This window comes from Meles meles, chromosome 2 (genome assembly GCF_922984935.1).
Source record: "Meles meles chromosome 2, mMelMel3.1 paternal haplotype, whole genome shotgun sequence".
In the NCBI taxonomy this organism is placed as follows: Eukaryota; Metazoa; Chordata; class Mammalia; order Carnivora; family Mustelidae; genus Meles; species Meles meles.
The window spans coordinates 164,072,619-164,087,310 of NC_060067.1; the positions used below are offsets into that span (position 1 = coordinate 164,072,619).

Below are 14,692 nucleotides of genomic sequence, written 5' to 3' on the forward strand. Positions count from 1 at the left end.
GGCTTTCTTCACAGCTCTCCTCTTCTTTCTTAGTCTTCACAAGAATATCTTTACCAGTCATATTTCTGCTAATAGTCCCTTGAAGGCAATCTATGCCACTTCTAACATGCATCTTAAGGCTTCCAACCTCTCCTCATTGTTTATTTCCAAAGCTTCTTACACATTTTAGGTTTTTGTTATAGCAGCGCACCACTTTCTTGAATCAAAATCTGTATTACTTTCCTTGAACCACAATAACATCGTGGTTACTATTTAAACAACAGAAATTTATTTCGGGGGCTTGGAGTACAAGATCTTTGTGGGGACATGATTCAGCCCATAACACAAATCAAAGGGAAAATTACATGGTACACTTCTGAGGCTGGGAATATGCCTGCTCCTACCAGCTCCATCAGATGCCTCATAATTCAGAGGGCATCTGGTATAGCACTCGGTATTTCTCAGAAGTGAGGGGTCAGAAGTCCTAGACTAAACACTGCTCTGGGCCTGCCTAACAATCTTAAAATCAAGACCTGAAAATTGTCTCCAAATAGCTAACAGCTTTTCAGAACAAAGTTCAAGAATATGTATAGGAATAAAAAAAAAAAAATCCAGTACCAATAAAGGTGGCATTCACTGTGGGTGGCATGTAACTAACAATGACCAGGCATTAAAGAGGCAGGAGAATATGACCCTTATAAATAGGAAACGCAATCAAAACCAAAGCAGAACTGACACAGATTTTGAAGGACCAGACAAGGCCATTGCAACAGTTACTATATCTCATATATCAAAAGATTTCAGGGGAAACATAAAATATACAAAAGGTATTAAATATTTGCATTGGTTTAAGACAGAAACAAGGATGATTTTGTTGAATAGCAATGGTTTAAAGAAACTTTCAAGGAGAATGCCTCTTCTCCCTTGCCTTTTCTCCCTTGAAGGGCTCTTACTGGGACTCAGAGTGAGTTGTGTCCTGAGCTCCACAGGGAGAGTCACAGAATCTGTGGAGTTTGGGGGAGAACTCTGATGCAGGAGTGTGTCTGAGGATGGACGGGGGCGAGCAGCTAGGGGAATCCGGTGTCCTACTCCCAGAATTACTGACATTTTCACTGTTTTTCCACTAGTTACCTAAACGCATTGTGCTTTCTTTACATAACCTAAGAAAATGTAACATTTCTTTTAAAATAAACCACTATTCAATGAACTTATTTTATCTTCTACCCTGTGCTACTGATACGGGATTCTTCTATAGACAATCAGCTTCTAGCATAATAGTTGAGTAATTTGAATAGGTAGTTTTAAATCACGTTTTTAAAAAGACTTATTTATTTATTTGAGAGAGGGAGTGTGTCTGCATGTGTGCATGTGAGTGGGGGAGGGGCAGAGGTAGAGAAATCCTTGAGCGGACACTCTTTTGATCATGGAGTCCAATGCAGGGCTCCATCCCAGGGCTCTGAGATAATGACCTGAGCCAAAATCCAGGGTCGGACTTTCAACTGACTAAGCCACCCAGGCGTCCCCAAATCATTTTTTTAAAGGAAAACTTTAATGAGTAATTTCCCCCAGTTTGCTCTTATTATTATATTACTTCACTATACTTATTTACATAAGAGTCAGTTACAATGTCTCAAACTTAACTTATTGTCACCCCCAGGGCCACCTGGTTCTCCTTACATTCTTTCTGGGTGAAAGAACCAATGGAGCTTCATTTACATGAAACAAAAACCTCCTGGCCAATATCAACTTTCCCTTCTACTTCAGCTCTGGTCCCTCACTTTAGTAAGAAAGAAGTTACGGGAAGCCACCCTCTTCTCTTTGTTTCTACCATTCCTGGTCTCAATGAAGTTTGGTGTCTTCTAATCTGGTTCAGTCCACTAGTTTCTCTTTAAATCCAACTTTCATAATTATGACCGTCTTTTTCCCCTTCATATACAAGTTTGATCATGTCACTCATTTAAATCCCTTAAATAATTCCCACTACCTTTAAGATAAACACAGCACAGTATATCCCACACAGCCTACCTTCATCTTGTCCTCATCTCATGCATTGCTGTAGACCTTATAATTCTCACCACTCACTACGATGTGGTGCTTGGACTTGCTGGTGTGCTTGGACTTGCTGATTCTCCCTGGAATCCTAATTCTCTTCTTGGCAAACCTGTACATTTGTTAAGTTCTTGATAAACATTTGTCTTTCTGAAGGAGTCTCCATTCTACCAAATAATATACACCTCCTCTTCCTTTCCCTGGTGGGTCCCATCCTCTGCCTTCTTCCTCTCTGCCTTCATCATATTATTTTAGGATCATCCATTTGGAATCCTGTGTGTTTTCCCATGAGGTTTGGGCTTCTTAGGGCAGAGCTTTCTACACCATATACCTTCCTGTGCGTAGAACAGCAGCTCAGATAGAGCAAATGTGCCAGTGAGTACATGTTGAGGGATGGAGTAAATGAATAATTAAACAAGCAGAGCCTAAACTGTATCAATCCATATGTGTTACTTATTTTTTTTTATTTTTATACCATTTTTTCCCCTCTGGAATCTACAAGGATTATTGGTCTCTGTTTCTGGTTTTTGTTTGTTTGCTTTTGGAAGAGTCATGGAGGAGTCCTAGTGAAGAGCATTATAGCTTTGGCTGGAAATGATGTTGTGTGGATTTACCATTTTATTGTGCTTCTTCCTGAGCATTCTCTAACTTGAAAATCCAAGTGAGGGGCGCCTGGGTGGCTCAGTTGTTAAGCAGCTGCCTTCAGCTCAAGTCATGATCCCAGGGTGCTGGCATCGATCCCCACATCGGGCTCCCTGCTCAGTGGGGAGCATGCTTCCCCCTCTCCCACTCCCCCTGCTTGTGTTCCCTCTCTCTCTGCATCCTTCTCTGTCGAATAAATAAATACAATCTAAAAAAATAAAAAAAGAAAGAAAATGCGAGTGAAGTCGTATAACACTGGATTGGGCTTGTGGCTGATTATTCATTTCTGAAGGTGGCATAATGAGAGTGCAACGGTGTCCAGCTGGTGCTATTTTCAGCATGGAAACCTGTTAAGCTACCAGGCAGCATGAACAAGATGGAATGGATTGATTTCTTTCTCTTCTGAATTGGTTGGCAGCGCCTCAATATCGAGGTATCAAATTTGCTCAATGAGCTATTTGGGAGAATATTTTTTCCTTTTCTCCACCAGCCTAAAGACTGCAGTAGATAATGATATATTAAATTATGTCCTCCTTCAGAGAGAGCATCAGACACATTTCTAAGCTCAAATTCATATCCAGCCACTTTCCCTGATAGACTTGAAGAGGCATGACCTGAACCAGAACTTCAATTTTCTGGGTTTGTTTGTTTGTTTTTAAATTTCATCATCACTGGGTAATGAACATCAACCTTCATATCTAGAGGCTGATGCTGATAATATGAAAGAAAGGAATAGTTTAAATATGGGGTGGGAATGACTTTAAATGCCAGAAAATTTACCCAAAGTTTTTGTATTTTTCTATCCAGCGAATCCTCTTTGTTGGAATGACAGTAGACCTTTGAACACTTTTTTCCTCCTGTAATCATCATTTTGAAAACCTAGAGACTATAGGAAAATGAAAATAACACCTTCCTTTTTATCACAAAAACCTAGGCCTGCCCACTGCATTTTGTCAGCCAGTTCCTTTTCTAGATCAAAGGTGCCTCTCCCAGGAATAAACTCCTAGGTCATTCATTCAGCGGCCACCTGTGATGTCCTTGTCACACTGGTGTGTGAGAGGTTGGTTTTGAAACTGGATCAGACTGTGGCTTTGGTCTGAGGCTTACATTCAGATTTCAGGTTAAGCATTTACAGCTGTTTGTCTGGGCACCTCTTATCTTTAGTTTCCTCGTCTGTAAAATAAAAAAAGTAATGCTTTTCTGTGAAAAAGTACACAGGGCTTTGCAGCAGGTATCTGATGAGAAATGTGTAAAGGTCTAGCAGGTGCCTGGAGTCTGACAGGTGTAGCATAGATACTCTCTCTTTCCCTACGTTTTAAAGGTGAGCATTCATCAGGTATGCTCTTCAGTTTATTAAAACAAGGAAGAAGGCTTCATCACAGGGTGATGCTGCCTCTTCATTGACTCTTGCCATCCCCTGGTCCACCAGCTGCTGCCCAGAGTCAATAATTCTGTTGGTTTTCTTTCCCTGGGTACAGACACTGGAGGCAGCAACAGATGTCTTTCCCAGGCATGCTAAATTGAAAACATTACACTGGTTGAGAAAAGTCTTCTAGAACCTTCTAGAAGTGGTAAGACACAGAAAATATTCCTTATCACAAGCACCCCCCCTTGGGAGTGGCCAGGAGAATGACAAAAGGTGCTAACATCTTGGGTGCATCCCCAAATACAGTTCTACCACAGACAACAACATTGCGACCAGGCACGGTCTGCTAAATCAGGAGATGTCTGTGTCCTGGCTTCCCTTGTGGTGTAAATCCATGCACCATTGTTGCTGTGGCTGCAAAGGTTGGAAAGCTTGTGGATGGCAAATGTGAATGGGAGTGAGATGTATTAATTTCCCTTACACACTGTGAATGTTGGACAAGCCCGTGCTTTTTCCCCCGATCAAAATTATATTTACACCAAACAATATGCCAGTGATTGAAAGCATGCTCTCTAGAGATAGAATTCCTGGGCTGATATATCCTGGGTATGCTATTTCTTACCCTCTCTCTCTTTTGGCAAATTATTTTACTTTTGACCTCGGTTTTCTCAAAGTACAAAATGATGATACTAATAATTAACTCATGGAGTTATTTTAAGTCAAAAACATAATATGTATGAAGTGCTTAGAATAATGCCTGACAAATAATATGTACTCAGTAAATGCTATATTTGCTCTCCTTACAACAAATCACTGATATACTTGAGCAAGAAGCCCTGGCTTTTGAATTGACTTACCTAAGCTCCAAAACAGCTTTGGTACTGTTTCTTTCTGCCTAGCACCCCTATGATCCTATGAAGGCTTCCTTTCCCATATCTTTTGTTCCTGGAGACCCCTGAGGTTTAAGATTATATGTATCTTCTTTTCTTAGCAATCAATATCCATTAGGTATAGTTCACAATTACAGCTTTTCCTGGAGAAAGATATTAATGGATTCTGTCAAGACCAGGAGACAGCCACTTCCCTACATAATGGCTCTTGAGTTTCCTAAAAGCCTGAGCTTCCGCTAGAAAGTGATCAGGAAGCTTCCAATAAGCTCAGGAGTCTAATCAATATTTCTCACTCCTGGGTGGTGTTTAGTAGGGAGACATCAATTGTCATGAATGACCCACCACAAAATCGTACGAGTCTCACGGGCTGCAGCTTTTCCCGATATTTACTATCCATTACCATTACGTATCCCTGGGGAAAGGGGGAACTCTGTCCAATTCCATGGCCACAGCGGCTCATTTGCTGGCCTTCAAAAAACTAAATAAATAAATGAACAGAACATATAAAATTAAAAAACAAAAGCAGAAGTAGACTCCGACAGTGGTTTTTCAGGAAATTGGGGTTTTGAGGGGCTATTGAAATGTTCACTTCAAGACGACTGGACTTCAGAACTGAGAGCAAATAGGATTTATCTTCCCAATTTAAAACCCCATTCAAAACTACACAGGCTGTCCGCCCAGCTTCCTTTTGTTCAGGGGCTCCTGAACAAACCCACAACCTTGGCGAGAAAAAAGTGGCAACTGGCAAAATTCTCCCAGAGTTACATCTTTAATAACCAGGAACAGAGTTTAACAAACTTCTTGGTAAGTTTATTTCAAGTCAGGATTTTGAGGGTCTAGAGTGTGAAATCCTTGAGCCGGTTTCCAGCTCACAGAAGATTTAGTTTGCTCTGTGGCCACCTAGTGGTCATTCTGGGAACTTCATTGATGGGTTGTGGGGTGTGGACTGCTCCGCCACACATTTGCACCCCGTTAGGGACGTGATCACCAATTTTTTTTTTTCTTAAAGAATGTGACTTCTGAGTTTTAGCACATCCCAAGCGCATTTTTAAATTCTATTATCATTTGGCAGCACAAATGCCTTAAGAAAAAGGCAACGTGGTTGTGCAGGGCTGGTTGATATTTAGAATAGTGGATGCTGTATGGGGGAATGCTGGTTAGGTTTGGTTTGGTTTTGGATCTCCATCATTGCTCTTCCTGACAGAACTGACGTAAACATATACTTGAGATTCCTTCGCACAGTAGTATTTAGGTAATATATTGCACAAATATGAATTCTGATTTATTTTTCTGAGTGTTTTTTAAAAGGACTTGTCCGAACTTAAACTGCAGAATATTGTCCACCCTCTGTCCCCTGTGATATACAGCCACTAATGTCTCTGCTCAGGTTTTAATTCTTATTTTTGTATTTTATACTGTTTTTCTATGGGTTACGCTGGGTCTACTTCACTCAGTGGCCAGTGTTTTGGGAAGAGGTTTGCTCAGATTTTGTGAACCCGTAAAGCTCGGGACCTCAGTCATGATCTGTGGGTGGGTTGGGGAAATGTAGTCAAAAGTTCAGTCCATTTTCACTCGTTTCTTGGATTTTGGATTTTCCTCTCAGTGGTGCTCTCTGGGGATTCAACCCTATGCCAGCCTTTCTCCAGTCAGCCAAAGGTTTGTGGAGAACTCCTCACACCTGCCATGTTGCTTTCATTCCAAGGTGCTTCCCCCAATCCCATTTCTGGCTGGTCCTCTCCTTGCCCTTACTGTGACCACCATCTCAACCTAATACAGGGGCATGTTTGTCCTAATTGTCCTTTAGGTATCATCACTATTGCTGATAAATCACCTGAGGTTTCATTTCCCAGCCCAAACCAGCCCACTATCATTTAAAAACGTTAATACAAAATTAGATAAAAGGTCTTAGAAGGGGCAGTAAGATGAGATAGGCCCTGAAGCTCAAGCTTCTGTAGCTTCCAGATGAATCCACCTCTGTCCATCACAGAGTGACCCAGCTGCAGAGAGTAACCCACTAGCCCCAAGCATTGCATCCCAGAACTGTAACAAGCTCAGTCTTAATTGAGGAAATTTCCAGGATCACAAAGGGTTCTCTGTCAGTGTATGGGGTGGGACAGCAAGAAGTTCATGGGGCTGAGCAGGAAGACAGAGGTCTTCAGATTGTAGGTCCAGCAGGTCTGTGCATTCACAACAGAAGTTCCGTCCGCAACTGTTCATTCAAGGGAAAAGACTCAAACTCTCAGAGGTGACAAGAGCCAGAAATATTACGGCTATGAAATCATAATTGGCTCCATAACAAGGATGGTAACGGACTTACAAGGGAGCCACTAGTAGAGAGAAGCCATGAAGATGCTTCCTAATCTGCAGACAGTATTGGAAGGAGAAGATCCCTAAATAGAACACATAGTGACATCTGAAAGAAGTGTAGGGCAAGTCTCTAGGGGCTTGGATAAGTAAAAGGGACAAACATGGAGAATACTCCCAAAAATAAAAAAGGAGCTTAACTGTCGGAAAGCTTCTGGGTTTATTTGAAGAACAGGGGAGATTAGAAATCCAGAGTGATTATCTAGGCAGGAGGCAATGAAGCAAGAGGACTCAGGTGGTACCAGACATAATTGGAGAGAGAGAAGAAATTAAAAAAAAAAATCAAATCTCTAGAAATTAGTAGTTGGCGGAATGTGGAACCCAAGGCAAAGGGGATGGTGACATTTTTGGAAGAAATATGACAATAAAAAAAAAACAATGAATCATGAAGGTGATCCTTTTATAGGGGGAATAGCATATCACCAAAATATATATTGTTCATCAACATATCGCCTGTTCGAGCAAATACAAATATGTGATTGTCCCTTCATTTTGGACATCAAAGGACTATTGTTTGCTTTAATGAAGCCAGTATATGTGACACAGAATTTCTTCTTTTCACAAATTTGCATAAAACATTTAAATTAGTTTCTTATAATATGTAATCACCAATATTCTTTCTTTAAAGATTTTATTTATTTATTTGACAGACAAATCACAAGGAGGCAGAGAGGCAGGCAAAGAGAGAGAGGGGGAAGCAGGCTCCCTGCTAAGCAGAGAGCCCGATGCGGGGCTTGATCCCAGGACCCTGAGATCATGACCTGAGCCGAAGGCAGAGGCATTAACCCATTGAGCCACCCAGGCGCCCCACCAATATTCTTTCTTAAATGAATGTTTTTAATTAGAACAAGGAATGTTTATAAAAGCTCATTAGGGGCACCTGGGTGGCTCAGTCCGTTAAGTGTTCAACTCTTGATTCCAGTTCAGGTCATGATCTCAAGGTTGTGAGACTGAGCCCCATGTTGGGATCCATGTTGGGCATAGAGCCTGCTTGAGATTCACTCTTTTCCTCTACCTCTGCCTCTCTCTGCTCATGCACACTCTCTCGATCTCTTTCTCAAATAAATAAATAAATGCTCACCAGGGACAAAGTACAGAGTCCCTGCTGTCCTTTGCTGATCTCATGCTGTCCTCCCATCAAGTAGTCAATATAGTAAGAAGAGTTTCATCAAGAACAACCAGCTTTCTTTCTTGATTTGCAGCCTTTATTTATTGCATTAGAAAATTTTCATTTCATACTTGAAAACTTCATTTTAGTAAATGAAAAAACAATTGCATAGAGCTTTAACAGGTAACAAAAAGAAAATAAAGAACACAAGAGAACATGTTGGGAAACATTGGTAAGAAACAGCTGAAATAATTCCCGGACAGTCCCACACACCATCATCAGGGAGGGGTAGAGAAGGCACAGAAATTACATGGTAAGTCCTCAAATCTATGTGTTATAAAGATCTCACAAACACTTCACGGGAACTGTGAGTATTTCTTCTCAGATAGAGTTAATTTTCTGAAATTCTTATAACTCCGTGACTTCTGTCAGGTTCATAAGGAATTCTAGAACTTTGGGAGTTTAGAATTAGATTCCAGGAATTTAACCAGGAGCCTTTCATGTCTTCCTTTGCTGCTCCCATAATTTAAAGAACTACTCTGTAGCTGAGATGATTATTTTTCTACCTCCTTCACTGATAGGACATAAGCCAGACAGCCATCTACCTTTTAAATATTTAGTGGAATCAGATGACTTCTGCACTGAATTTCTTGGCAAAGCTGCCAGGGATAATTTCTTTTAAACCAAAAGTAGTGGTAATCATGTCAGATTCCAATTAAGGTAAGTAGTTTTATGTTCCAAAGAAATAACCTTTTATACGCAGTGTTTTGCTTCTTAGACTCAGGGGTGTAATTTCATATCCTCAAGGTTTTGAGTCTTTTTTTAAGTAACGAGATTGACATTTTTTAGGAAAACACTAGATCAAGGAGACTATTTTTACATTAGGCTAAAAAGCACTGGAAAAACTTTATTTTTTTGTAGCATATGTCTATACTATAGGTTGTAAATCCTATAGGTAAATATTACTGAAAGAAGTTGTTTCTTGTTAACATTTTCTTTCTTGACAAGAACTTTTGAAAAACTGCCAGAAGTTTGTGTAGCAAATACCTAGGGAAGGTTGGGAAGATCTTTCAGCCAGAATTCTCAACCTAGCCTTGCACAGCCATTCTGGATATCCAATTTCAAGCTCTAAATGGAAACACATGGTTAAAAAGAAGTTACTTTCTCCAAAGTCTATAAGCATGTTATGTTTCAGTTACTCATTTTTATCTGCTAATTATAGTAACTTTTCTGGATTCTGTTTTACTACATTATTCACAATTTTCCATATCTCCTTAGCCATGGCTAATTAAACAGTCATTATAAGACGAACAAGCCTATCAAGAAAATGTTTTGTTTTTCATTACATGAAATCAAACAGTTTGCTTGCACTAAGGAGCAACTTTCTCTACTCTTTGGTATGAGACAGGTCCATCCTTATGAGTTGGAAGGACCATTAGAAATGTCCTTCCTTCCCCATCTCAACAGAGAAGGTGTATTGGGCAAGATCCCTTGTAAGAATATTTTGTGGGGGAAATCTTCCTATTAACCAGTGCATTGGAGGAACCCAACAGAAATCAATGAATGGATTAATGAACTCTGAAATGTAGCCAAACAATGTTCATTTTTGTCTCTCTTTTACAAAAATCACAATTTTTTTGATAAATTTTCTAACATAGCCATAGCAATTTAAAAGTGAAATCATCCCTCAGATATAGTCAGTTATTGATTGGGTAAGTGACATGTTGATTAAACCATCATGAAATAACTGTTCAGGAGGAATGGACCTTCTCTTTACCAGTGCTACTATGTCCTTTAGAATCCTTCATGGAAACCCATTAGTGCGCATACCCTGAGCAAGAAAAGTTTGAGAAAGAAATCTTGTTTTTGTTGAGTCTAATGTGTGTTGAGACTGATAATGTCAAATTCTAGCTTGCTCCTGCGGTCAGGTCAGAAACTCTTGGACTGAAACCTGCTTGGTGGAATCACTGTTAGAAATCTTAGCATATCAGAGAAAACAATTCCAACCATCTTATTCTTCTGGTAAGGACAAAAGGTGTTCCTACTCAATCAATGAGTAGGTAAAGAACACAAAGAATGCTAACATTTGACAAGTTAAAAAATGTGTGCGGCGGGGTGGTACCATCTGTCACAGGAGCCTACCATTTTGGCACTTTGATTTGGATCAGCGATTCCTCGTGGATCTTTATTTGCAGGTTTCTGTAATAAATTTTGTTGTGTCAGATCTCACGCATAGACATATACACACAAACAGATACACATGCAGACTATCTCTTCCTGACAGATGAAAAATCTAAGAAAGTTTGTAAATTGCTATGGAGAGAAAGGGAGGATGGTTCTGGCCAATGAAGTCTTAGCAGAAACCATTTTTCTTTATGAACTTTGTGGTGGGTCTCTCCAACAGTGTATTTAGTAAGAGATTTCCAAACATTTTTCAAGAACTGGGGCTTTCATTGAGAAAACATTTCTGTTGAAATCCCAGTAAAAACAATATATAAAAATGGCTTGGACTGGTTTTAAGTGAGGATTGGAGAGAAATGCTCATTCAACTCCACCCCAACTGTAGGGCATACTCTGAGATCCTTCTGTGTTATGAGAAAATTCTGTGGAACCACAGACTAAAAACTATCTTAATCACACTCTTTTAGCCATTAATAATGAAAGTATAATAAAAAATGTTGATTTGAAAGAAATACATAGTCAAAAATCTTGGTGATTTCAGTGCCCAGCTCTGAATAATTGTTCTACTGTGGACCTTGAAGATACAGAGACTCTAGCAGTTTAGGAGATCCTAGAGATCCTGTAATAACTCTTTTTTGACTCAGTCTCTCAGGCATCTGCATGCTAATTTGGCTAATGTGTTTCTCTTTCATTAATATTTATCAGGGAATATACCTAAGTCAGTGGAAAGCCCTCAGGCTGATATGGCCCCATTGGAAGCCATCACTGGGTTTTGACCCTTGAGAACCTGGGCGGGGAATAGGGTAGGGTTTGTGAGACAGTTATCCCCAAATCACCATTTAAGGGCCAAAGAAACTCAGTAATTTTAATAAATAATGAGTTAATGCATTGTTTTAAAAAAGTCAAAACTAATTCCGAAGGGTTCATGATGAAAACAATGTCAATATTTTACCTAAAAGATCATGCACAACCAAGCATGACTTCCTCATGACCTTCTCTTACTAATTCCACTCCTCCTGACAAGTGGAACCTATTCTATTTCTTTGTCAAATCAGACAGTGATATTATATTATTGGACTTATTCAAGGAACCAGCAAATGTTTAAGGGCCACAGATCAGTACAACCAACAGAAAGAAGATAAGGGACCATACCAGTGTGATGTAGTGTGGACTTGAAAAACTGGTTGGAAGCTGCTCCAAGGACTCTGCAGTTCTTTGCTAGTGAAAAGAGATACTATTAACCTGCAATTAGTAATTCAAGCAAGTATGACTATTTCCTAAGTGTTCGGTATAAATTTTCTAGCTATCTCTGGGATGCAACCTAATAAATGTACAAATTCTAAAACATGGGAACAATATTCTTCCCTAGGTTATTCTCTTATAATGAAGGAGTCTAAGAACTTATAAAACAAACTTACATTCGAGAAGAGTGTGAGTTTCTTTATGAGTTATGATGAAAATTGCAGAAGGCAAGTCTTTCAGCCTCCAAATCTTAATCAAATTGTCCGAATGTCTGAACTTCCATAACCAGCTCCATCCTTTTTGGACCTGGAAGGTCTTTGAGGACCTCCAGAACTTACTGTTGTAATACAGATATGCTTGGATGAGGTTATCCTCTCTAAAGTATTTTCTGTTAGCCTCCAGTGGACATTAATATAACTAGAAAGCATGATCTGGTGGAAATAGGACCTCCCTAGTAGAGGTACTGGGTGGCAAAAGAAAAAAAAATTAAGCATTATTAATATAAGAGGGAAAGGACACCAAAAGACCTTTCCCAAAGCACAATTTTGCTGAAAACTGGCCTTGAGGGGTAACTTATATCAAATAAGGATCAGCTAAATCGCTGTTATTTATACAATTTTACAACAAATAATACAAAAAGCCTAAATGTGAGATTTGACACTACAATTCTCCTATACAATCTATGTTTATAAACATATTATGGCACATATACCATTAATAGTGAATTTACTTTATTCCTATATCAAAATATATTCATTAAGCTCCTCTTCTGTGTTCCCTCATTTAACTCATTTAACTAAAATGCCAAAGCATTTAAGGAACTCGCAATCTAGAAATGGAAACAAATATGCCCCAAGCTCCATGTGAACCTCTGGTTGACTTCTGTGAATACTCATCATTGATCACATACTCAGGGCACTTTTCCCCTGACTCTTCTTCTGGAGCACAACTGTTTTTCAATATTAATTCATGAAGCATGTTAACACATATTAAGTGCTAAATATTTAGAAAACACTGTATAAATACCTTTACATAGTTTCTTAATAAAACCTCAAGGCAAATATACAAGATTTATAACAGCATCATGTTGTTCATATCACGAAATCTACGTGTCAGCTTAAACAATTATCACACAATATTTTCCATCTATTCCAGTGGAGAGTTAAGACTTGCTTTATCATCTTGGTGCCATCATTGGCATAATAAAAAAATAAAACAAATAGAAATAATAAACCATCATACAACCAGAGAAAGATTAACTAACCATCCTTAAATACTTGAGTACAAGCATTTCTGGTATACTCTCATCTGTGTATTTCTGGGGGTCGAGTGGGACCATGTTCTGCATTATTGTGAAGAAACACAGGGTTTATGGGACATGTAGAGTTGGGCCAAAGCATTCAAAACCTTTGGAGCTGTGTAACCAGACCACCACTAACAACAACAACAAGAAATCTTAATTTAAAATACTAGTATCATATTTTCATTGGCATTTTCATGTAATAATGGTCAGCTAATACTTAATCTCTGAATTTAAGGCTTATATTCCCTCCTTCAAGATAGTCCTATTGGGTAATTTCATTAGTATTATCTTATCAATAATGATTTCCTCAATGGTTAATTTTTTTTTAAAGGGAATGAATTTGTATCTTCTTAATTTGGACAGTTTTTTTCAATGAGCTGAATGCATTAGAAATCAGAGATGTTGTTAAAGGCAGTTAACAAGCCACTAACTATGGGGACTTCTGTAATATTGCTGGTTTTTCTCTTACATCTTCATATATTGCTAAAACTGTTATTTCAACCAACTTTGTCCTTTACTGTAAAATATGCACAAAGAAATGCACAAGTACTAAGTGTAGAGGATGGCTTTCACAAATGAGCAATCAAAGTTGCTAAAGTTGCCCAGAATAAAAAAATAAAACTTCATCTCCTTCTCAGAAGATTCTCTCTTCCCTGTGGTAATCACTACCCTGTCTTCTAATACCATAGATTAGCTTTGACAGTTCTTCTACTTGATATAAATATAAATAAAATAAAAAATATAAATATAAATATTTGGACTTGACATCTTCTTAACAGTGTGTTTGTGAGATTTATTCATGTGGTAAATATCAGTAGTTCATTTATTACTCTTTCTCTGTAATGTTCCACTGTATGAGTATGTAGCATTTTGTTCGTGCCTTTTACTCTTATTAGACATTTTTATTGTGTTTACTTTTTACAAATATGCTATTGGAACACAATTGTAAATGTTTTCCCAAGGAATTGCTGGGTCATAGGGTATATGTATGATCATTTTTAATACTTTGTACCAATTTCCCCCATGGTTGTGCTATTTAAATTCTTATTAACTGTGTATGAGAGTTTTCATTGTCCATATCTCCTCTAGTAATTGGTATTGTTGTCCTTTATTTTTAATCATTCCATAGGAAAATAAATACAGATAGAATACATACAAAAAATAGGTTCCTGGCTAAATGAACCATTTAAGGTAAATATCCATGAAATCACTGCCTTGTTTAAGAAAAAACCGTTGCCATTTCAGATTTCCTATCACTATTGCCACCTACCTCCTTCCCTCAAATTAGCCACATTCCTGACTTAAAATAACGAGCTCACTCTTGCATGTCATTGTACCTTTATTCCCCAAATATTTACCTCTCAACACTACAGTTTGTACATTTTTAAATTTAAATTTTTTACTAGAAAAAAATACATATATTTCTCTGTGTATTGCAGTTGGAGTTAATTTTGTTACTGGTTTGAGGAATGGATCACAGTTAGTCTTTGTCCATATTCATATCCAGTTGTCCCATCACCATCTGTGAAAAGACTGTTCTTTCTCCACTGAAGTGCCTTTGCACCTCT

The 14,692-nt window shown here is 38.5% G+C and overlaps 1 protein-coding gene across 1 annotated transcript in view; it reads right to left on the reverse strand.

Moving 5' to 3' along the window:
• Positions 1-4,015: 4,015 nt before the first annotated feature.
• The window catches only part of ADAM7 (ADAM metallopeptidase domain 7), an 83,633-nt gene continuing 72,956 nt past the window's right edge, over positions 4,016-14,692 (reverse strand). Inside the window, exons 21-23 of the mRNA XM_045997432.1 lie at positions 10,541-10,597; positions 5,269-5,404; positions 4,016-4,185 (exon numbers count right to left, since the gene is read on the reverse strand). Of these exons, the coding sequence (XP_045853388.1) occupies positions 4,016-4,185; positions 5,269-5,404; positions 10,541-10,597 (363 nt within the window). The remainder of the gene's footprint in view (positions 4,186-5,268; positions 5,405-10,540; positions 10,598-14,692) is intronic.